At 42.0% G+C, this 22,978-nt stretch overlaps 1 protein-coding gene across 1 annotated transcript in view; it reads left to right on the top strand.

Annotated features, from left to right (window-relative positions):
• Window positions 1-22,978, top strand: part of DCDC2 (doublecortin domain containing 2) — a 145,265-nt gene that overhangs the window by 22,986 nt on the left and 99,301 nt on the right. Inside the window, exons 4-6 of the mRNA XM_045795716.2 lie at window positions 18,809-18,885; window positions 19,017-19,148; window positions 22,088-22,234. Coding sequence (XP_045651672.1) covers window positions 18,809-18,885; window positions 19,017-19,148; window positions 22,088-22,234 — 356 coding nt within the window. The remainder of the gene's footprint in view (window positions 1-18,808; window positions 18,886-19,016; window positions 19,149-22,087; window positions 22,235-22,978) is intronic.

Here is a 22,978-nt window from a genome sequence, read left to right as displayed (position 1 = left end):
ACCCGGAAGATTCTAGCAGAGATGAGTTTCAAGTTAGGAGGTCAAGAAAGAAAGTGTTGGTAGAGACGAAAACAAAATGCTTGGGTCCAGTTGAAGGATCTCAGGATTGACAGTCAGAGGTGCTGGGCTGGCTTGTCTTGTGGCCTCAGTTTCCCTAACTCTGACTGAGCTGTGCATGGCCCCCTGAAAACCCCCAGATGTCCGTTGCTGCTGCTCTCGGCGTGTCAGCCCCTGGGCTGCATGGGAGGAAAGCCTGAGGGGTAAAGTAGTCCCTGGGCTCACAGGGTGAACAGTCCATCCAGGGAGAGACAACAGTCACCAAATGTCCTAACCAGAAGGCAGGATGGTATGGGTTCAGTGAGGATGTAAGTGGAAATTCTTCATACATTCTCATTGTCCTTCCTTCCTTCCTTCCTTCCTTCCTTCCTTCCTTCCTTCCTTCCTTCCTATTCTTTGGTTTAAATGATATGAACGATGGTGGGGTTTTTTTCCTTCACGTGCTGGATAAACTATGACTTCTTTCCTCTGTCTGTTCTCTTGATGGCTAAGACACCTGCCAGCCAGCTCTTCATAATCTTCATGAGATGTTTGATTTTTTTTTTAAAGATAGAGACAGCCAGCGAGAGAAGGAACACAAGCAGGGGGAGTGGGAGAGGAAGAAGCAGGCTCATAGCGGAGGAGCCTGATGTGGGGCTCGATCCCACAACGCCGGGATCACGCCCTGAGCCGAAGGCAGACGCTCAACCGCTGTGCCACCCAAGCGCCCCGATGTTTGATTTTTTTAATTATCTATAGTAAACTTTGAAATTTGGACTGATTTTCTCATCTTGGGAGCCATCTAAGAGATGTCCTTTTGCTGCTTGATGTGTTCTAAAAAGGAAGACTTACTCTCACAATAGCTTCAGTTGCAAAGGGAGATAGTAAATACATTGGCAAAATGCTGATTTAATGAATTTTCATCTTAAATGACTTTTGGATTAGCCAGTGCTGTGATTATCCATATCCCTTCTCTCCATCGATAGGGAGAATTGGAAGTTTCGCGTAGATGTGCTTACTCACAAAACTGCAAATTATGTGTGGGCTCATATGCTTCTTCAATTACCTCAATTGACCAGACATTTTCTTTTCTTCCTGCCTTTTCCCCTTTTTTCTTTCCTCCCTCCTTCCTCTTTCCTTCCTTCCTTCCTTCCTTCTTCCTTCCTTTCTCCTTCCCTCACTTCCTTCCTCCTTTACTTCCTTCCTTCTGTCCTTCCTGGTTTGGGAACTTCCTGTGAAACCTGATGAACAATTTCAATTCTCTCTTCCCACATATGATGTTCAAGAAAAATTATACTGGTTTGTGGTCTAGGATTCAACAGGAGAGTGGGAGAGGAAGGTCTGAAGTAATATACGGTAGTGAGAATGGTGAGGTGGTGTGACTGAAAACAGTTTTTGGTCCTCTTACTTCAAAACTCAGAGACGTGGTGAGATAAACGTGACTCGTCTTGCACTTATAGGTATGCATTTGTTTCTTGAAAACAGACCTTGCTGTTACACTAAGGAATATACCCTATTGTGGGCTGAGAGATGAGTGTGAGGACAGAGAAGAGAGTGAGACCAATGGTCTCCAGTAATTTATTTTTAAAAATAATACAAATCCACTCCACCGGCTTGGAATTGCCGATGATTTTGCGGAACACATTTGTCGAAAACTCCTGGACTAGGACGTGCTGCTAACGTAACTAAAATCTTTAATTTGTTCTTTGCACAACCACGTTGCAGAAATGGGCCTCCCATGTGATGCGGGAAGGACAGTTAGTCTCTCAGCGTGGAGGGGGCAAAACACCTGCTGTCCTTGCAGGTGGGAGGGAAGGTCTAAGTTTTCCAGGATGCTTAGTTGGTTGAGGCTCCAAGACTTTCAGGGTTTCTCCATAGGGCGTATTAAAAGCATAATAACCTACACCCTGTGGTGCTTTTCCTATCACTAGGAGGACCTCCCAATGTGCCTATTTACTGCCTTTATCTGAAAAGCGGCAGAATGGGAGGAAGTGGACACCGTGCTCCCTCCTAGACAGTGTTGGATTTGAACAGGGCAGCTTTAGAGGTTCTGGTTTTGGACGATTCCACGAGATGAGGTTCACTCCAGGGACCTCTGAATTCCAAGGCTTTCCCTGCAATAGGCAGACCAGGAGTAAGATGAACTTGGCTTCACGAAGGTGTATTTGATGTGAAACTCTTCCTTCTGGCTCTCGTGTTCCTTGATTTAGTCAAACTGTTTTAGATACCGAAGTGCCAAGGCTCGGCAATGAGCTATCTTCACGCAAGCAATCTAGATGGAGAAGGAAGAGAAATATGAAAACATGGGGCACACAGAGGGAACAGACTGATTTTCTTGCTAACAATTATTCATAAGTGAGACACAAAGTATCTATCCTAAGCTTCCCCCCCAATCTTAAGTCTTTAATGGGCCAAATACAAAGTTTATTTCTTCCTGTGTTTTCCTTAAAACAGTTGCATTCTCATTAATTTTCTATTCTTCAGGGAATGTACTTCATTCGTGTAGGCAGGAGGGGAGCTCACAGTGAGTGAATTACATAAACTGGGGTGTTCCTGGGCCAGTGATAGTCTCGAACTGTTACTTTTTGAGCTTTTTCTTATGCTTTTAATTAAGGAAAAAAAAAAAAGTCTCCACTGAACCTTGAACATTCTTTATGCACATCGTGTGCTTTGACCCCCAGGATGGTGCAGTTTTGATATAAGGGTGAGATTCTCTTGAGCTAGTTGTACCCTAAGGGAATGCAGATATTTTCCCACCTAAGCTAGGTTCCCTGGTTAACAACAAACCATTGTTTCTTACTGTTCTGAGCTAGGAAGCCTGCTGTGTGAGAAAAGACCCCACCTTTGCATATTGGTGACAAACCCCACGACTGATCTTCAGGGAGAGAACTGTACCTTCTTCTCTGATTTAGGGTGCAAGCAATAACTAATTTAGTGTCAAATGTAGCTTGAGGGTTTTTTTCCCCTCTTTTCAACTTGTCTCAAGACAGTAATGGAGGATCCAGTTTCTTTGAAACTAACCCCCAAACTCAATGTAATCGCAAGTCAGAAGTGCTTAAGCTTAGTCTGGTTACAAATGGAGAGCCTATCGTTGATTTTCGCAGAAGGTATTTTTTTTTTCTCTTTCTGTTAACATTTCTGTTAACATTTGAAATGCAGAGTGGTGGTTGATAATGGGGAGAAGACAGGGCAGGGGAGGCGAAGACAGGGTGAGGGAGGCCTCCTAGGTATTAGATCTTTAGTTAGGGTAAAGGGTATTAAACATCACAGTTTTTAAACTTTTTATTTTGAAATAATTTTAGGCAAAAGTTGCCAAATAATGCAGAGACTCCTTCGCGTGCTTTGCTGCACCCAGCTTCCTTTGCTAGCAGCTTACACAATCCTGGGATTCCCTGATAGCAGGGAATTGAAGTCGATACGGTCCACTGTTTTACAAATCTTATCTAAATTTTGTCAGTGTTTTTTTTTTTTTTTTTTAAAGATTTTATTTATTTATGTGACAGAGAGACAGCCAGCGAGAGAGGGAACACAAGCAGGGGGAGCGGGAGAGGAAGAAGCCGGCTCCTAGCAGAGGAGCCCGATGTGGGACTCGATCCCGGTACGCCGGGATCACGCCCTGAGCCGAAGGCAGACGCTTTAACGACTGCGCTACCCAGGCGCCCCTAAATTTTATCAGTTTTGACACTGATTTTTTTTTTTCGGGTTCAAGATCCAATTCAGGATCCCACACTGCGTTTAGTCATCATATCCTCTTAGTTTCTACTAACCTGCAACTGTTCCTCAATTTTTCATGATCTTGACAACCTGAAAGGTTAGTGACTTTGTAAAACGTCCTTCGGTTTGGGTTTTCCTGATGTTTTTCTTGTGATCAGGTTGAGGTTGTGCCCCGTCCAGTGCATCGTGTCAGAGGGTACTGTTGGGGAAATAGAGTTAAATGCAAAATCTCCTCTTTCCAGCCAGAAATCCTCTCCACAAAGCAACAGAGGAAGAAAGCACTATGATTATCAACCAAGCATTAAACCAGAGTGCGATGGGCATCACAGGGCAGAGATCGCCAAGACACAAGGAAATCTTACTCTTTCATACAGCCAAGCAGATGCCCTCCGCCATCCACATTTTGAAGATAAAAAATAACTGCTCAAGTAGAGGACTTGAGAACACACACAGTTCATCCTGAATTCACCGGGTAACTGGGGTGACCAGTCTGTGTTAGCTAGTTGGCTTTATTCAGAAGAAAACCAAACTACTCATATTTTTATAACAGCACACGGTTTTGCAACGTGGAGCAACGTGCCCACCAACTTAGGCTCCTGTCCACCGGCTGACGCTGGGAGATAACGGTGCGATCTCGCTTGATGTTTATCGACATCCCCAGTCCTTAGGAAGACATTCTTGGGACCTGATGTTGATAAAAGAGTATCTAATCTTCAGAGGGCTGTTGCATACATTTCCGACACAGGAGAAAGTACCTGCAGCTGCAAGGTTTCTAAAGTAAATCCTCCGAGAAAAAGGTGGGGAGAGAAAACTTCTATTTTCATCAGGGAGGGCTAATCCTTTTGTTTCGTCTTTGTTTTTAGTCTACATGTTTCATATGCCTTCTCGTTAGCGGTATTAGTTTGGACCACTTGACTGAGGTGGTGCCTTGTCCGTGGTGTGAGATAGAGATGTAATTTTATCTTTTTCCAAAGATGCATGGGCTACCCAGCTGTCTCAGGATCATTTACTGAAAGCCTGTCTCTGCCCCAGTGATCTGAGATGCCCGTTTGACCATACACCAAATTGCCAGTGTACTTACTTTACTTTCGTCTATTCGAGTACCACACTGCTAAAATAAATTTTTAAAACCGTAGCTAAAAATTATCAAAATAGGGGTGCCTGGGTGGTTCAGGCAGTTTGGCGTCCATCTCTTGATTCTGGCTTAGGTCATGATCTCAGGGTCCTGGGATAGAGCCACAGACTGGCCTCCACGCTCAGCGGGGAGTCTGCTTCACTCTCTCCCTCTGCCCCTCCCCCTGCTCACGTGCTTGCTTTCTCTCTCTCTTTCTCTCAATAAATAAATAAATAATTTATTAAAAAATTAATAAAATTATCAAAATATTAGGTTAAAATAAGTAAAAAAATAAAGTGAAAATTGTATTTTCCCTAAGCCCGTCGTTGAAACAGTTGGATTTCATTTTTGTAAATTCTCTTCTACTTTTTCTCCATATACATGTCTGTCTTTTATTTATCTCTCTGTGTATAGAATTGTAATCACAGCATACATCTTTACAAATTTTATACATATCATATATATATTTTATAGACTTTATATTATTGACCGTATTTCACTTACATTGTTTCTCTATTTTTCACCTTTACATGGCGTTTGTCATCGTTTTTGATAGTAATGTATACTGTTTTATTGAGTTGATGCTTAAGTTACATTTATATTTGGATCAGCTCAATTGCTTTTGCTCTGTAATCTGGTTAACATCTTTAAGTATATAGCTTTTTCTACTTCTGAATGATTCTATCAGGATAAATGTGACAAATTCAGGGTCAGAAGGTATATACAGTACATTTTATGCCTCTGGATATGAAATTCCACAGAGTTTTGAAAAACTATTATATTAACCTAATGTTATCAGTAATGTAGTTTTGCCCCAAATCTCCTCGCATTGGAACAATGGTATTTAATTAGTCTCAAGAATATGTAGGAATTTCGATTTTCTTAAAGCACTCTGAGTTTGGTAGTATTTTGGTACGTGTTTCTCTTGTTGGTTGAAATGCTTCAAGCAATCTCTTTGGAAAGAGAAAAGTGGATAGTAATTTTGTACAAATTTTCCAGTTTGCACCAGTTATATTTGGATAATCCAGCTTCGTGCCCTGGTGCAGAAGTGGTTTGCTTTCCTCGGGCTCCTTCTTCCCTCTCCTTTGCCCAGCCGACCTCCTCTGTGCTCCTTCTGGTCAGCAAGGTCCCATGTCCTCTCGTGGCTGGGTTCAGCGCCCTCCTCATCCATGACTCCGTATATGTGACACATGTAATTTTGTGACCCCAAAGCTCTCCCTTGCTTCGCTTCTTGAGCTGAGCTGCTTCTGTGTTTGAAGGGAAGCTGGACGTTCTCTTTCCTTCTGTCCTGAATGCCTCCTACACGTCCTGGCTTTAGCAGGTATGGATACAGGTATAGATAGGAAGGAGCTTATCCCTAATTTATTCGGTGTTTCCTGCGGACACTAATAATGCCAAGCAGAAGGGTCCCTCTCCACTTCTTTGCCCTCTTTTCGAGCCCTGCACTCACTTCAGCAGGGTTCCATGCCTTGCATTCCTCTTGTGATGCTCTTGTCAAGCTCTCCCCAGCGGTCTGTTGACCAATTCAGCAGGCATTCTCCTGTCCTCATCTGAATCTGGCTGGGGACCGCTGGCCCTAGAATGTTGCACTCTCTTGGTTTACCTGTTCCTTGTCTGTCCCGCTTTGGTCCCGTCTCCTGTGGAATGATTTCTCCTCTGTAATCCAACCCCCGTCTTTGCTTTCTGCTCCCTCCCTCGGTGAGCTCACTCAGCCTCATGGCTTCACATCTGATCACCCCCACTTTGCATCTCGAGCCCTGGCTGCTTCCAGGAGCTCCAGCTCGCCTATGTGGTGACACGTCTGCTTGGAGTTCTCACGGGCATCTCCAGTGTAACGTACAAAACGAGACCCTTGATTCCACAGCTGGGGCGGATCTTCCTTCTCTGTCTCCTGTGCAGCACCCCTGGATACCCACCTGCTCAAGCCCTCTTTCCCTCGCTGTCCACATGCTTCTTCCAGTAGGTTCTAATTTCTACCTCCAATATCTTGGCTCTACCACTTTTTCTTTCCCCGTAGTCAGGCCCTAGGAAAAGCCACCCCTGTCTCTTACTTGGATAACTCAACAGACCCCCTTTTGGTCTCCTCACCTCCAGTCTTGTTTTCTGCAGTTCCTCTCCAGGCAGCAGCAGCTGGAGTGACCCTTGTGAAATCTGTCGTCGAGACTGACTGCACTTAGGCTGACATCGAGCCTCCCCTCCTTGGCTGGTAGGGCTGTGCATGGTGCCTGCCAGCTTGTCCTTTCCTGCTCTCACCCGCGTGCTCTGGCTACTCTCCACCTGTCTTATCTCACCACTGCCTCATCTTCCTCAGAGCACTTTTCATCAATTGTGATTATGCATTTTTTTTTTTTTTTTTTTACTTTTTGTTTGCTACTGACCCCTGAACTATGTTCTATGGGCTTCTTAAGGGTGGGAATCTTGACTCATTTACCAGTGAGCGCTCAGCCCTTACCCCAGTGCCCAGTACACAGCTGGTAACTGTGACAACTGACAGATGTCACTGAATGAGTGAGCCATCTAATGTGGAAAGAAAACAAACTATGAGATGTGTGGAGGGTGTTTTTTTGAACAGTGTGAGTCAGCGACTACTTGCTAATTCAAATTTCATTACTATCCTCCTTGTTCTGTGAGGTGTATGGTTGCAGACATGCCTCTTGCAAGCAGTTGAAACTGAAGTTTATAGATGATTTTTTTAAAAACCCAGTTGACTGGGTTTATCTAAGAGTTATGAGACTACACTTGTCTTGGACCCGCCTTAATGTACATAATGATGTTTTGTTCCGAACTATAGAGATCTCAATTGCCTTCCCAATTCTTTGACACATAGGGTTAGCTAATGATATTTTTAATCGTTTAATTTCAAAAGCTTTACTTTTCGTTTGAGACAAGTCGCATTTTGATCATAGGTTAATATTTTTGGATAATGTGGGAATTTGAAGGGAACTGAGAGATAACCAGAATGTGGTCCCCTCGTCCTACGACTGAGTGGACATGGCTGCCCAGGTTGGTGAGGCCACTGGCCTCAGTGACTCAATGAGGAGTGGAGCTCCTAAGGCCTTGAAGTTGCCTCCCAGCCCAGTGCTCCTCAGTAATGTTGTGCTGCCATGTTTACGCCCACATCCCACCCCACAGGTAGCTCCACGAGCGTGGAGACCCCCCCATCTGACCCCCTCAATACCCTCTCATCAGCACAGAGCACAACCAGCACGTGTGGGTGAAAGACTCACAGCCCCTCAGAACGCCAGGGGCCCTTCCCTTGGTCTCTGCTGGTGGGTTAATAACGTCCTTGGTGCTTATGAATGGCTGAATGAAGATCACGTACACTTGGCACATTCTTCTGTGGGAGTCCTGGGACTCAGTAACTTCCTTAAATGCAGGCGAAGCTGTTCTCTGCCCCGCCCACAGGACCAGGCTGCACACTCAGCATTGCTCACTTTCATCTTGCATTGTTATGGACACACTTCCCGCTGCTCCGCATTCCTAGTGGAAATTTTGCATTCCACTGCCGAGATTGGCTTGGTAACCAAAATCCCACTTGGGAAAACAAAACAAACAAAAATGACAGTGGTGAGATAGTAAGCGGGGTATAATGAGTAGAGAAGGAATAAAGGAAAGACAATTAAAAATTAATTTTTTTAATGCTTGGTTGGTGGTATTTCCTGTAATTTCTCCTGAGTTTTCTTGGGTTAATTGGTTATTTTTTAACTTCGTCAGGTCATACTATCCTCTTCAGCACAGCATTAGGGAGACTCAGGCAGACTTAACTTACAAATGCCTTAAAAATGACTCAAGTCATGTTCGGTTTTCCTATAAGGTAAAGTGCCCATTGCAAATAATATTTTTAGGATAAAGGTAATAAATGTGAGGTTTAGCATTATACATTCAGAATGTTCAGGCTTATCTGATTTAAAAAAATATTCTACAAAATGCAGTAAAGAGAAAATTGAATGAGAATGCCAGTGGTTTAAAAATTTGTGATATGCTGGGACATTGACTTGCTGATTCAAAATTTGATCACAATTGATGGCATTCTGCTTTTTAAGTCAAGGAGATTTGGCAATCTGGACACTTTATTTAAATTTGTAGTTATACTTAAGGGTTTTCCAAAGAATGTGTTACTTATACTTGATATCTTTTGGTTCACTTTTTAAGTTTTTTTTTTATTAGATGTTATTTTTTTTAGAGCATTTTCATGTTCATAGCAAAATTGAAGGGAAGATACAGAGATGTCCCTTGTGCCCTCTACCCTCACACGGGCACAGCCTTCCGCATTATCTGCATCACCTGTTAAGAGTGGTATATCGACACATTGTAATTGCCCAGAGTCCATATTTACATTAGGGCTCACCCTTGGTGTACATTTTATGGGTTTGGACAAATTCATAATGACACGTCACTCTTGGGTCACTTTTAAGCTAAAAGGAAGTCCTTTACCGTGCCATGGTTTTGAATGGCCATGCCATTTATTTGTGACTTTGTTTTGAATTGTTTTCCTGCTCCAAGGAAGGGAGGCATTCATTTAGAGAATAGTTCAAAAGACAAATCTGCAAACTGATGGCACTGTATCTTGTATTGGCAGAAAAATAACCCATGAATAAGAGATACTAATCCACACTTGACGGATGAATTTAACTCCTTCCTCTGGGAATCAGCCCTGGACTGGGTACAACAACATGGGGACCTACAGGGGACCCAGGGAGAGATGAGTGGTTTCATCAGCTCGTGGAAACTAATTGGACCCTTCTGGGAATGTTCTAAACAGCCTGTTCATTATAATTTGAGACATCTTCTATAACTAGGTCCTCACTGAAGTTAGAGTAGTTGGAAGTTTTATTATTATATAACAATGAATGTATTCTCTCCAAAGTATCTCATTGGCTGGGCTGATTTTGCCACTACGCCTTTCTGGAATTTCTAGAAAGTTCTGGGGGCTAAGGGATTTAAATGTTCATTCCCATTGAGGTTCCATAAATTATACTGATATAATCATGTAAAGGATATTTGAGAGAGAGAAAGTTGAATGATCTTGAGAAAATATGGGGACCACCGAATAAGGGCATTCTAGGTGTATATATGTATGTGTATATATGTATGTATATATATATGCATATATTCAGTTACAGATAATTCGAGAAAGATCTTATTTAAATAGGTGTGAATACGTGTCTGCTACACCTGCTAGTGGGCCATTTCTGTCTTGGGCCTAATTAGCAGTGGAATTGAATCCTGCTTGGGCTGGGAATCAGAAGTGGGTTCTTGGGTCTGCTGCTTTGCTTATCATGCGACCTTGACAGATGAAAGACTCATCTTTTCCCATTCATACAGTTAGAATAACACTAACTTCATAATGCTATTTTGAGGAACAAATGTCACTGTAAATGAAAGCATTTTATCTTTTTTAAAGATTTATTTATTTGAGAGAGTGAGAGAGTGCATGAGTGTGGGGAGGGGCAGAGGGAGAGGGAAAGAGAGAATCCTCAAGCAGACTCCCCACTGAGCACAGAGCCCGATGGTATTCAATCCCAGGACCCTGAGATCATGACCTGAGTTGAAGTCAAGAGTCGGACACCTAACTGAATGAGCCACACAGGTGCACCACTGAAAACATGTTATAAATTCTGATGTGTTTTACAATTATAAACTTATTTGAAAATAACTAGCTTGTGAAGATGATGTAAAAAGTTAAGATAACCTATGGAAAGTTGTTTGATGCAGTTCTAGGCATGGTATACACTAAAAAAAATTGGTTTGGTATCAGGAGAAAGATCTGGACTAAATATAGAGATTGATCATCATCAACAAAGTGCTGCTGATAATAAGTAACATCAAGTTGGATAAATGTGACCAGGGAGAGCGTTTGAGTTAAAGAGAAGAAGGCTGGGGTGGACTCCTGGGGGAAGAACCAACATTTAGGTGTGGGCAGAAGTATTTATTAGGCTAGGAAACTGGCAGTGGTCACAGAAGGATGGAGTTGGACAACATATTGCTGAACTCGGATGGAATTTCCAGCTACACATTCCATGTTTACTTTTCTTCACTATCATAGAGGATCATAAACCCCAAATATCTATTCCAGATTAACAGTATTTCTGGAACTTAGTCTCCCTAAGTCCAAAAGAGACTAGTACTAGAAAAAATCTGACTAGTATGTCAGATATTGTATAGGATATGTTTTGTAAGAAAGACCCAAGGTTAAAATGTGTATTTGTTTTAAAAAACCCTTTAATAGAAATCTGTTATGAAAATGAATAGAGCACATGGACATTATGTATCTCTTGTGATTTTGCACTGATACAAAAACATCTGGAGAAGGTTCAAGATGGCAGCCTCAGGAAGACCCTGAACTCACCACCTCCCACAGACACACCAAATCTACAACTACCTATAGAACAGTTGTCTGTGAAAGAGACCTGAAAATTACCTGAATATCTACTCCAAAACAAAGAATAAAAAGACCACATTGAGAATTCTAGGAGAGGCAGAGACACAGTCTTGACCAAAACGCCACTCCCAGTGCAGCGACCCACAAGATGTAGGGATCTTGCAAAAATGGAGCACATCCCTTGGGACCATGCTCTGGAGAGATGAGCCCTCCATAGGTCTGGCTTTGAAACCTGACAGGGCTTATGTCGAAGAGACCCAAACGGCTGTAGGAAACTGAGACTCTGCTCTCAAAGGGCTTGTGCACAGACTCGCTTGCCCTAGGACCCAGCGCAAAAGCAGCAGGTTGAAAGGTGCCCAGACTTGACATCAAGGGAGCTCTCTCTTTATGCTCTAGCCCCACCTCCAGCTTTTCACACCATGGGATTGCTGGTTCTGCTCTTTTACTGGGCTCTTCGCTTTTGTTACACTTTGCATGTATGTATGTATGTATGTATGTATTTATTTATTTATGGTTTTATTTTTTTGACAGAGAGACGGCCAGTGAGAGAGGGAACACAAGTAGGGGGAGTGGGAGAGGAAGAAGCAGGCTCCCAGCAGAGCAGGGAGCCCGATGCGGGGCTCGATCCCAGAATCCTGGGATCATGCCCTGAGCTGAAAGCAGATGCTTAACAACTGAGTCACCCAGGTGCCCCACTTCTTTGCATTTAAAGAGGTCCTATGGGGAAGAATTAGTGGGTGAGATAGACTCGCCCTACATCTGGGTCTCCTCTCTCCTGTCTGTGGAAGGTTTTTTCTTCTGCCTGCTGTGCCTCTGGGGGTGAAAGCTGCTATAGGTTTCTTCTCAGTTAGAAAGGGCTCATCCCTGTCTGATATTTAGTTCATTTAGACTTCTCTTTTTAGAAAATATGTTTATTTTTATTTTTTTAAAGATTTTATTTATTTGTCAGAGAGACAGAGCACATGGAGGGGGAGAAGCAGGCAGAGCAGGCAGAGGGAGAAGCAGACTCCACACTGAGCAGGGAGCTTGATGCGGGGCTTGATCCCAGGACCCCGAGATCATGACCTGAGTCGAAGGCAGATGCTTAACCAACTGAGCCACCCAGGTGTCCCTTAAAAAGATTTTTATTTATTTGTTTTAGAGAGAGAAAGAGGGAGAGAGTATGAGCAGGGGTAAGGGGTAGAGGGAGAGGGAGAAGCAGGCTCCCCTTTGAACAGGGAGCACAATGCGGGACTTGATCCTAGGACCCCAGGATCATGACCTGAGCTGAAGACAGACACTTAACTAACTGAGCCACCCAGGTGCCCCAGTTCATTTAGACTTCTTTGCATCCTACGTTCTTTGATGCATTAAAAAAAAAAAAATTATAGGTTCCAGTTTAAGATGGTGACATAGGGAGATCCCAGTCTTTGTGGCTCCCACCTGGGGGACACCTCTTGACTGCCTGATTCTGGAGGCCAAGGGACCTTGTGTTCCTGGTCCTGTGGGACTGTAATAATTGGTGTTACCCAGAAAGGAGCTTAAATCCCTATCTCACACCCCAATTCTTGCAGTTACTGATGGGAAACACTTCCATATTGCCTGGTTCCAGAAGCCAGTGGGGCTTACGCTTGTGGTTCCCACAGGACCATAACCAATGAAGAAAGAGTTCTTATACAGCTCCCATGCCCCCAGGACCAAGCAAGAGGCAGCAGATCCAGGAGCTCAGTCTTTCTGTGAGGGAGGCCTATAAGCTAATCATGATGGCAGCCTGAGGGGCAGGCTTCTAAATTATACATGCCGAGGGACTAACTGAGATCTTCTGGAGACCGTGGAAGGTGGGTGCTATCTTCATGTTCTCCCTCTGCCATTCTCCCGAGCACCAGTGTGTCCTAGATAGGAGCTGGACTCACAGCTGGTACCCTGGTTTTTACGTCTAGCACCCTAATTTTTGTGACTGCTGCCCATGGGACCCTGCCAGATCTCCGGGCCAGTGGGGCTTATGTTTGCCGTCCCTAAGGCTATATACAGAACTGTATATTTTTACATGCTTTTAAAAGCTGTTGCCTGAGGATCTAGATTCTAAAGAGCTTGAATCTAGGTGCTGAGAGCTTCTCCTTAGGGACACTGACAGGTCTTGGCACATCTTCAACTACTGGGAGCTCTTAAAAGTGTAATAGGCTGCTTGGGCAAGCTCAAAGGTTGGGAGGTGACAAAGGGCTGGGGCAGGGTTGAACAGTGCTTACCTGCTACACAAAGCCACTTCCTCAAGGCCGGGAGAGTTGGTTGTTTCGTATACTGTATGGAAACGAACACAGAGAGTCAAACAAAATGAAGAAGCTGAGGAATCCGTTCCAAATGAAAGAATAGGATAAAACCTCAGGAAAAAAACCTTAATATGATGGAGCACTTCCACTTCTGGGTATTTTCCAAAGAAAATAAAAGCATTAACTTGAAAAGAAATATGCACCCCCATATTTATTGCTGCATTATTTACAAGAGCCGAGATATGAAAACCACTTAAGTGTCCATCGATGTGTGATTGGATAAATATTGTGATATATACATTTTTTTAAAAGATTTTATTTATTTATTTGACAAAGATAGAGACAGCCAGCGAGAGAGGGAACACAAGCAGGGGGAGTGGGAGAGGAAGAAGCAGGCTCACAGCGGAGGAGCCTGATGTGGGGCTCAATCCCGTAACACCGGGATCACGCCCTGAGCTGAAGGCAGACGCCTAACCGCTGTGCCACCCAGGCGCCCCGATATATACATTTATAATGGAATATTATTTGGCCATGAAATATTATTTAGCCAATGAATTCTTTCCATCTGTGACAACATCAAGGGCATTATGCTAAGTGAAATAAGTCAGAAAGAGAAAGACAAATACAATATGATCTCTCTTATATGTGCAATTAAAACAAAACAAAACAAAACAAAACAAGCTCATAGAGACAGAGTATAGATTGGTGGTCGTCAGAGGTGAGAAGGTGGGTAGGGGACATGGGTAAGGCGTCAAAAGATAAAAGTTATATAGAAAGGATTGAGGTATAAAAAAGGGAAAGTACCTTTATAACATCCCCTCTACTTACTCTACTCCAGCCTACCCTCCAAGACTAACCACACTTAAAAATTTCACTCTGTGTTTGTGAGGGTGTGTACTAGTATGTGTTACAAGTACATGACATGGGATGTTTACACATAAAAAATTATGCTATTTAGCTTATCTTTCAGTTTTTGTTGTCACGTTGGGAACATTAGTCCCCTACAAACTTCTACCTCCTAACCCGAAGTGGAACTATCCTTTAGTTTACTTGAATATGGAAAAAAAACAAACAAACAACCTTTAAACATGGAAGAACAATCTGACACAGGCAGAGAGATGCATTTTATTTATCAAATTTATTAGAATTTACTTTCTCAGATATGAAAAGGGGAAATAGTGGTAGGGAAACGGTGTAATTTTTGTGTCTCTGAAGGATCTGTGTTAATCTGAAGGTTAGAATATGGCACAAGACTCATACTAATTGAGATGCAATGTAATGCCATTGATAGAAATCCAAGGAGAGAGTGAGTCAGCTGTTCTTTTGAGAAGTTTGGTTATTGTCCTTACCTCTTGTTACACAGCCTTCCCTTGCTGCACTGGAGTATCTCCATGATAAATGGTTTCATTCCATGAGGCTTAGGACGTATTCCCAACGTGAGCTATCCTCTGACAGAGGCATTTTCCGATTGTTAATTATCATATAAACCATCACCACAGGACATGTACCATCACCGTCCATCAGGCATCTTGGCCAGTCTTCCACGTAAAAATTAGTAGGGGTGCCTGGGTGGCTCAGTCTGTTAAATGGCTATCTCTTGATGTCATCTCAGGTCATGATCTCGAGCCCCACATTGGGCTGTGTGCGCAGCAGGGAGTCTGCTTCAGGATTCTCTCTCTCCCTCTGCCCCTCCCCATGCTTGCTCGCTCTCTTTCTCTCTAAAACAAATACATAAATCTTTACAAAAATAGTAATATTGAAAAAAGGATAATTACTTAAAATATTTCTTTGGAACAATTCCTAGTTTGGACGTGTCTGCTCTATTGACTGTTAGGCAAGTTATTTTCAACTCTGATGTCTTCTATGAAAATGTTTGGCCCTTTTCTTCTCACTTATCAAAAAGTGGTGAAAATTGATGAAATATTTTGTAAAGGACTTTGTTCTCCTCTTTGATGCTGTTGTGCTGTCTTTGCAAAGTAGTAACAAAGTTTCCCCAAAGATTACCATTTGGAGAACCTACTGTTTCTTAAATCCATACAATAAGGATAATAGAGTTGAAATTTCTTTGTGTGGGTTGGCATATATTTGGCAAATAAATGACTTTATTACATTTTTTCCTCTAAATGCCTAGGTTCATCTTTATTATGGACAGTCACAAAAACCGGATGTATTTTTAAAAAAGTTATTTAACATTGACTTTTAGAATTGTATAACGTATGTTTACAAGAGGTTGGCAGTCACTTGATTTTTGGGATGGTGCTCATTTAACAGCATCATTTTCTCAGGCCCTGAGACTAGTTTGATCGTCTTGGCCTGGATTTCGAGAAGTTTCAAGAGGTGATGAGTACTGAGATTTGAGGCAGGTGGATTCTCTGAAGCATTCAGCCTAACAGCCCTAGGGAGTGGCATTGCCTCTTGGTTAATTAGTTCATGGAGCCTCCCTTTGGGCTAGTTTAGCAGGATTATCCCTATTTTTGCAGATTAAGAAAATGAGGTGTGAGGCATTGAATTGGTTCTCATTGAAAGTGTTGGCAGTCAGTCCTGGAGCTCAGAATCGTAGACCTGTAGTCAATTACTCCGTTTGTAGACTTTGGCGTTATTATTTCAAAGATATATTTTCAAAGCAATAACTTTGTTTTCACTGAGCTCATTTTTATAACAAACAGATTCATATTTTTTGAGTCTTGTAGGTTTTTACTTGAATTTGACCCAGTGGTGGTTATTGTCCTAGGTGTCATGTGGAATTTGATGAACTTGAGTTAAATCACCTATCGACTTACTAGGTTCACATGAAGCATTGTGGGCTCTGAAAAAGTGTTTATTACGGCCATCCGTGACATAAACACAATCTAAAGAAGACAGAGACTAAGGGATATTTTGGAAAGCACCTGGGATTTGTATCCGGAGACCTGGTTCACCTCATTCTGCAGACACACTCTTTGATTTACGTCACTTTTGCAACCTTTGGCTTTAGAACTAGTTTCTAGAAAAAATATGAGCCAGATATTTATTCAGTTCTCTGTCTCCCTACCTACTGACCTACCTATCTGTTCACCTAACTTCCACTCAGGGAATGACTCTTCTCTCTGATTAATTAGGCTTACCCACTTCTCGGTATCCAAATAAACTGGCTTTTCCGAGACAATGTTGAACCCAGTGAAGAATGCAGGCAAGAGGGCAGCTGTGAGCATGTCCCCCCATTACTTTGTGGTGGGTTCCCAACTGACCAAACCAATTAGGAGGATTATTAGTGTGCTGGGTCCAAAATGAAAGTTGGAGTTTTGAATTGATATGTTTTCATTTGATTTGGTCCCATAGTCCTAGATTCCACAACTAACACTGGCCAGCCATTGATCAGTTACCAACAGAAGTCATTCCCTGGTACCCAGTGTCTGAGTAGGAGTACCTCATGTCCTATCCCTGGGTGTCCATCCCTCCCTAACTAGGTGTGTTGATACTTAACATTATACTCATATTTCAAATACTATTTATTTTTAAAGGGCAAGGGAAATTGTATGGGCTAATAAGGAAATTTACAAATTTTAGAGACCTAATTGATTATTATGTTTTCCATTATCTAAAGCCATAATTCTCTACATTAGTACCAGGTGACCAGTCCCTCATCCCTGAAAAGGTTCTGGAAAAACTTCCCTTACATGCAGTTGATTTGGTTTATTTTTGTGTGTGCGATTGAAGTTATTATTTGAAATGCCGATTAAAAAAATGCACTGTGAATTAAAAATAGTACCTTTTCCAAAAACTTTCAGTTGTTTTATACAATGGCCTTACTTTTTTTTTTCAATTCAGATATATTACTTGGATTATTTTTTCAGTTTCTATTATTAGTATATTTGAAAACAACCTAGTTAATTTAATTATAATGACTCAAAGAAATATATATTTAAGGTTAATCTTCAGTTTACCTGGTTAATCGTGAACATTTGGGGAAACTTTTTGCCATGCTGAACGAGGAAAACAATTATTATTCAAAACAAGTGGTTTGATTTAATGCCAGTAACAACTTATACACTCAGAATTATATAATTATTTTTAAGTAGTGCATTTATGAATTTATGTTATGTTTATAGATATGTATGCTCTAAAGAAAAATAGCACGTTTTAGCCAATTTAACAAGAATTGTGAAGTTATTTGTTTATATAATATGTTCACCTTCACCTTTAATTCAAGAATCCAATAGGAAGGTCTTAAATAATCAAAGTCAAGAGGCAAGACACTAGAGCAGAATTACTAGAATTTATGAAGTTATGTGCTCAGTACAGTACTAGGGAGTACTGAGGGTAGCACCAAAGGGACGCAGTAGGGACAAGCAATTGAAAATCAAATAAATAAAATGTGTCATGTGTCAGATATGGTAAGTGCTATGGGAAAATCAGCAGGGAAGGGTGCTGGGGAGCCAGGGATGTGGCAGCAGCTTTAAGACAAGCAGAAGATTAACGGATCCAGTACAGGTAGCTGGAGACAACCCCAAGGTGGAGGTTAGCTTTATAAAGGGCTCAGGTTCCACCGGAGACAGGCAGAAAGGAGAAAAGTGGCGAAGAGGAAGATGAGGTGGGTTGTAAAGGGAAGGGAGCTCTGGGGGCTTCATGCCTGTTGGCCCCCATTTCCTTATGTTTGGAAAGAAGTGATCTGCTGAGAGTGAGTGTGTCTGCAGTGGAATTTTAGAGTGCAGCGTGAGGGGTAGAGATTCAGGAAAAAAACCCATAAATAGTTGAGTAGGGAGGAGAGGGCTGCTGGAAGCCCAAACCTGGCCTCAGGTGAAGGGGCCATGGGGGGGCCTTGAGCTTCTTGCCACTGGCCCTGGAAAGCCTGGAAGCAAAGGCTTGGGAAAGTGGGCTGATGGAGAAGGGAGAAGTCGAATCCGTGGGGAAAATGGGATGGGGTCATGTGCCTGGGGGGTGGGGCTAGATTGGGTCACGTGCCTTGGGGACAGCGTGCCTAGATTCAGCCCCAGAGAGGAGTTCCAGATTTTGTAAGATTACTTTGTTCCTGTGTTAGGGAAAGCAGTGTTTAAAATGTTGCCTTAAAATTCTCAGGACAGGCCCGATTGTGGGCACAGATCATGAGCAGTAAGCCAGGGGTTAAGGGAAATTTTTTTTGAGAGCTTTGTTAAGGGCCTGCGATATTGCTAGAAAGTGGGCCCAGAGTGTTTTGTAATTGGGGAAAAAAGCGCAAGATTTTAACAAAGGCGCAACAGGTCTCAGCCCGTCCCTGAAAACCTGTAGTTTTAACTCCTAGAAAAAAAAGAGAGAACCTCACAGATGCTCAGTGACGTGCATTTCTTTGCTTTTCTAAAGGTGAAGCCGGTAATGCACAGCAGGATCAACGTGTCCGCTCGCTTTCGAAAACCCCTTCAGGAGCCCTGCACCATCTTGTAAGTGGAAGACTTTTACCTGAAGTTGGAAGGTTGCTTTCCTTGTGGTTTGGAATTTGTTTTGTAGCTTTAAAAGTATAACTGTTACAAATGGCATGGCTGGCTGGTTTTGTTTTGTTTTGTTTTTCTAGCTTGATTGCAAATGGAGACCTCATAAGTCCGGCTTCTCGCCTCCTCATCCCCAGAAAAACCTTGAATCAGTGGGATCACGTGCTACAAATGGTCACGGAAAAAGTAACTCTGAGGAGTGGGGCTGTCCACAGGTATGCCAGAGTCATCTTCCCTGGGGGGTTGGGTTTCAGAAGCGTTCAGGAGAATCCCACCATGCTCAGGAGTCACTGGTCCCCAGTCTGGCTCCAGAGCCTGTGCTTTTAACCACTAAACTGTTCTCGAAATAAATGCCATAAATTTATTATTCGTTATATATGAACTATCTGTATCGCCATTGCATGTTTATCTTATTGATTTATAGACACTCTTTACATATTAGGGCATCTGGCCCTGTCTCCCATGAGTTTTAAATATGTTTCCAGTTAGTATTTTTGATTCTTTATTATTATTTTTTTTATATACAGTTAAGTTGAATTTTGGTACAGTCAAATTTTCAGTCTTTTCTTGTGATCATTAAGTTTTGTGACTAGCTTAGCTTTTCCTCATTCCAAGGTTATAAAAATATTCTGCAGTGTTTTCATCTTATACTTTTAAATTTCATTAAACCTTTGATCCTTCTGGATTTATTTTGGTGTCAGGAGTGAAGGCAGATCTTAAAAGTTCTTTCTTTATTCTTTTAGATATACAGTTGTGTCTTTTGACAGATACATAAATGTAAACCGACTCAATAAATAATATAAAGCACCCAAAGATATATACAGTTGCATGCCCAGATATACCTGTTGATATGCATAGTGATTTGAACAAATTCACTCATAGAAATAAAATATATGCAAGTATAAATACAAAGTGAAAATATATGTTCCCCCACCCCCACTCCAATATTTGAATACTTGGAGAAACTTAATTCTCAGTATAATGCCAGATATGAGTGAGATGTGGTTGCCGGTCATTTGGGACATGCCCATTTTCCTTTAACAGAGCATTAAAAAGTCTTATGGTTGGACCCTCCCTGTGCCTCAGTATGTTTATATATCACAGGCATCCCATTAAAACTGGCTCAACTCCCCATTTATGTCTTGCCCTTTGTGAAAAAGGAAGAAAGCAGGTCAACCAAAGTCCTATAAATGAAGGCTAAAATCATGGGTTTGAATTTATTCAGTACGCTTAACTACCTGCAGAGGAAACCAGTCAAATCTTGGCTATTTCCGGATCCACAGTGATGCTCTTTTTTAATTTCAAGCCATAAAAGTTCACTATGGACTCAGATCTCCCTGTTTTGAAGGAAAATGAATATGGGATCCAGGCCAGGGGTTCTCAGCCTGGGACTATCTTGCCTCTAGGGGACATTTGGCAGCATCCAGTCATTTTTGGTAGTCGCGGCTGGGGATGGGATGGCTACCACTACCATCTACTGGGTAGAGGCCAAGCTGTTAGCTTCCTACAGTTAGTTTACAGGCAGGCTCCCACCCCTCCCTTCAGCTCCAACAATTATCAGATCCAGAATGCCAATAGCACCATTGTTCAGAAACCCTGGTCTAGGTTAAGGAGGGAAAACCAGAAAATCTGGATTAAGTGTTGATAATTAGACTCGCAGGGATAGATTTACAGGGTTATAAAGAAGGAACATCTTTATATTAAATCAACCCAAACAATTTCAGGGTTTTTGTGGCTGTTTTCTATGTACTTCTTGGCTCCTTTTGATATGGCCATTTACATCATCGGTGAAGAAGCAGACAGATCAGTGTCTTTCCTTTTTTTCCTTTGCAGATGCTACTAACCTTTATTAGGTAATATAAGAAGTCTGAGAGGTTTTTTTTTAATGATTTTCTTGAACTCCTTCCAGTCACGAACTCTGGTTTATAACCTTCAAAAGTAGGCATTGCTGTTCTCGTGTTGTTTTCTAATAGTCTGCTATTTCTTGTTCTTTAAAAAAAAAAAAGTTATGTGGATACTTTAAATCGTCTAGTAAAGTTTTCACTGTTCTTTTAATAAGTAACATATTCATGTTGTCACTTGTAGCAGCAGTTCTACAGTAAAGGGAGGTCCTTGTGAAATCCCTTGATTCTGGGAAGCTGAGGGGAGGCAAGGAAAAAAAAAGGAAGAGGCACGAATGCTATGCGGTTCTGCATCATTAAGCCTCGCCGTGGGCCCCTTTTTCTCTTGTTCTCTGACCCCGTTCTGTGTGTGTTTGGCTGTACTGTTTTGGCTGAGGGCTCTTGCACAGAATGCAGTAAGTTTGTCAACCTGACAAATACATTAAGAAAAGAAACTGTAAACATGCTCACAAAACAGAAATAGAAGATTCGATCTTCAGCGGGCGCTGAGCTCCATTTAAAGCACCACATTCGGGCACCTGGGGGGCTCAGTCTGTTCAGTGCCTGCCTTCGGCTCAGGTCACGATCCCCGGGTCCTGGGATCGAGTCCCGCACCGGGCTCCTTGCTCTGCGGGGAGCCTGCTTCTCCCTCTGCCTCCCTCCCTCTCTCTCTCTCATGAATAAAGAAAATCTCAAAAAAATGATAATAATAAAAATAAAGCACTACGTTCTGTGCGAGTCAGTGCTTTCCATCTGAAATCTCACTCGGGCAGCAGGAGAGGATTCTTCTGTTGGGTAGGTGGGTTTATTGGGATGAAGTGCCTGTACAGAGAGGGGGTAACTGTCTCTATGTTGTAACACTGGCATTTAGTCAAATCTAATGACTTTGAGGCGTTTCGGATTCAATAGTTAGAATAGTAACAAATGAGCAGCTTAAGAGAGGAATGTTTTTATTGAACTTTGTAATTTTATTTATTTATTTATTTATTTATTTATTTATTTATTTATTTATTTAAAGATTTTATTTATTTATTCGACAGGATAGAGACAGCCAGCAAGAGAGGGAACACAAGCAGGGGGAGTGGGAGAGGAAGAAGCAGGCTCATAGCAGAGGAGCCTGATGTGGGGCTCGATCCCGGTACGCCGGGATCACGCCCTGAGCCGAAGGCAGACGCTTAACCGCTGTGCCACCCAGGCGCCCCTGAACTTTGTAATTTTAAGTGGCTCTTTCATGCTCGTTAAAATTTTAACTGTGGGCATTCATGTTTCGGCAGACTTTACACATTAGAAGGAAAACTTGTCGAGAGCGGGGCCGAGTTGGAGAATGGGCAGTTTTATGTGGCCGTCGGCAGAGATAAATTTAAGAAATTGGCTTACAGTGAATTACTTTTTGACAAGTCCACCATGAGAAGGTCCTATGGGTAAGTGTTCATCCTCATTCACGTCTCCTATTTTAGTTATCACTTGAAATAACATTGAGTCTTATGCTGACCACTGGTATGTCTTCTATAATCTCACTCATCAGTTAGAATAGAAAGCATGTGTCATACATATTGACTTGATTTTTTTTTTGCCATGACTGGAGATTGGAGGTTTTTTTTTTTTTTTTTTTTTGGCACGAAAATATAATTTGGGGGGATCTATGAAAGGTTATATAGCATTTTTTAACCATTCACTTATGAATTTTTAGTAAATATAAAGATTTATTTTTGTGAAGAAGATACTATATTGCATACATCGTTCGAAGTTTAATAATGTCTCTGCTGGTTAGCTTGACCAAATAATTTTCAGTTGGTGCATATACAAACATCTACAAGTGTTAAAAACAATATTTTATATGCCTTTTAATGATAATAAAAACAATATAATTCTCCTTAGGCAAGTAAGTAGAGCAGCAATAGAGACTATAATTATTACATGTAAAATTTTAAAGATTACACTTTTAATTACAGTGCACTGTGACCCTTTTTTCTCTATGAAATGTCCTGTATTTGTGACAGATGCCTTATTTCAGCTGAGTTGAGGGCCAGCAAAGGCACACATGCAAAGCCCTGGCCCCCGGCAGATGCAGGCACCTCCTGGCTTGCTCATGGTGTGGCTTTTTAACACCTGTGCTGCTTTTCCCAGACATTCTGTGGCCACTTAGCTCTCAGAACCTGACTTTT

The sequence above is a fragment of the Ursus americanus genome, chromosome 32 (genome assembly GCF_024610735.1).
Source record: "Ursus americanus isolate L20-20 chromosome 32, mUrsAme1.1.p, whole genome shotgun sequence".
Taxonomy (NCBI): Eukaryota; Metazoa; Chordata; class Mammalia; order Carnivora; family Ursidae; genus Ursus; species Ursus americanus.
The sequence above is the reverse complement of the archived record's forward strand: the minus strand, read 5'-3'. Positions and strand labels throughout refer to the sequence as shown.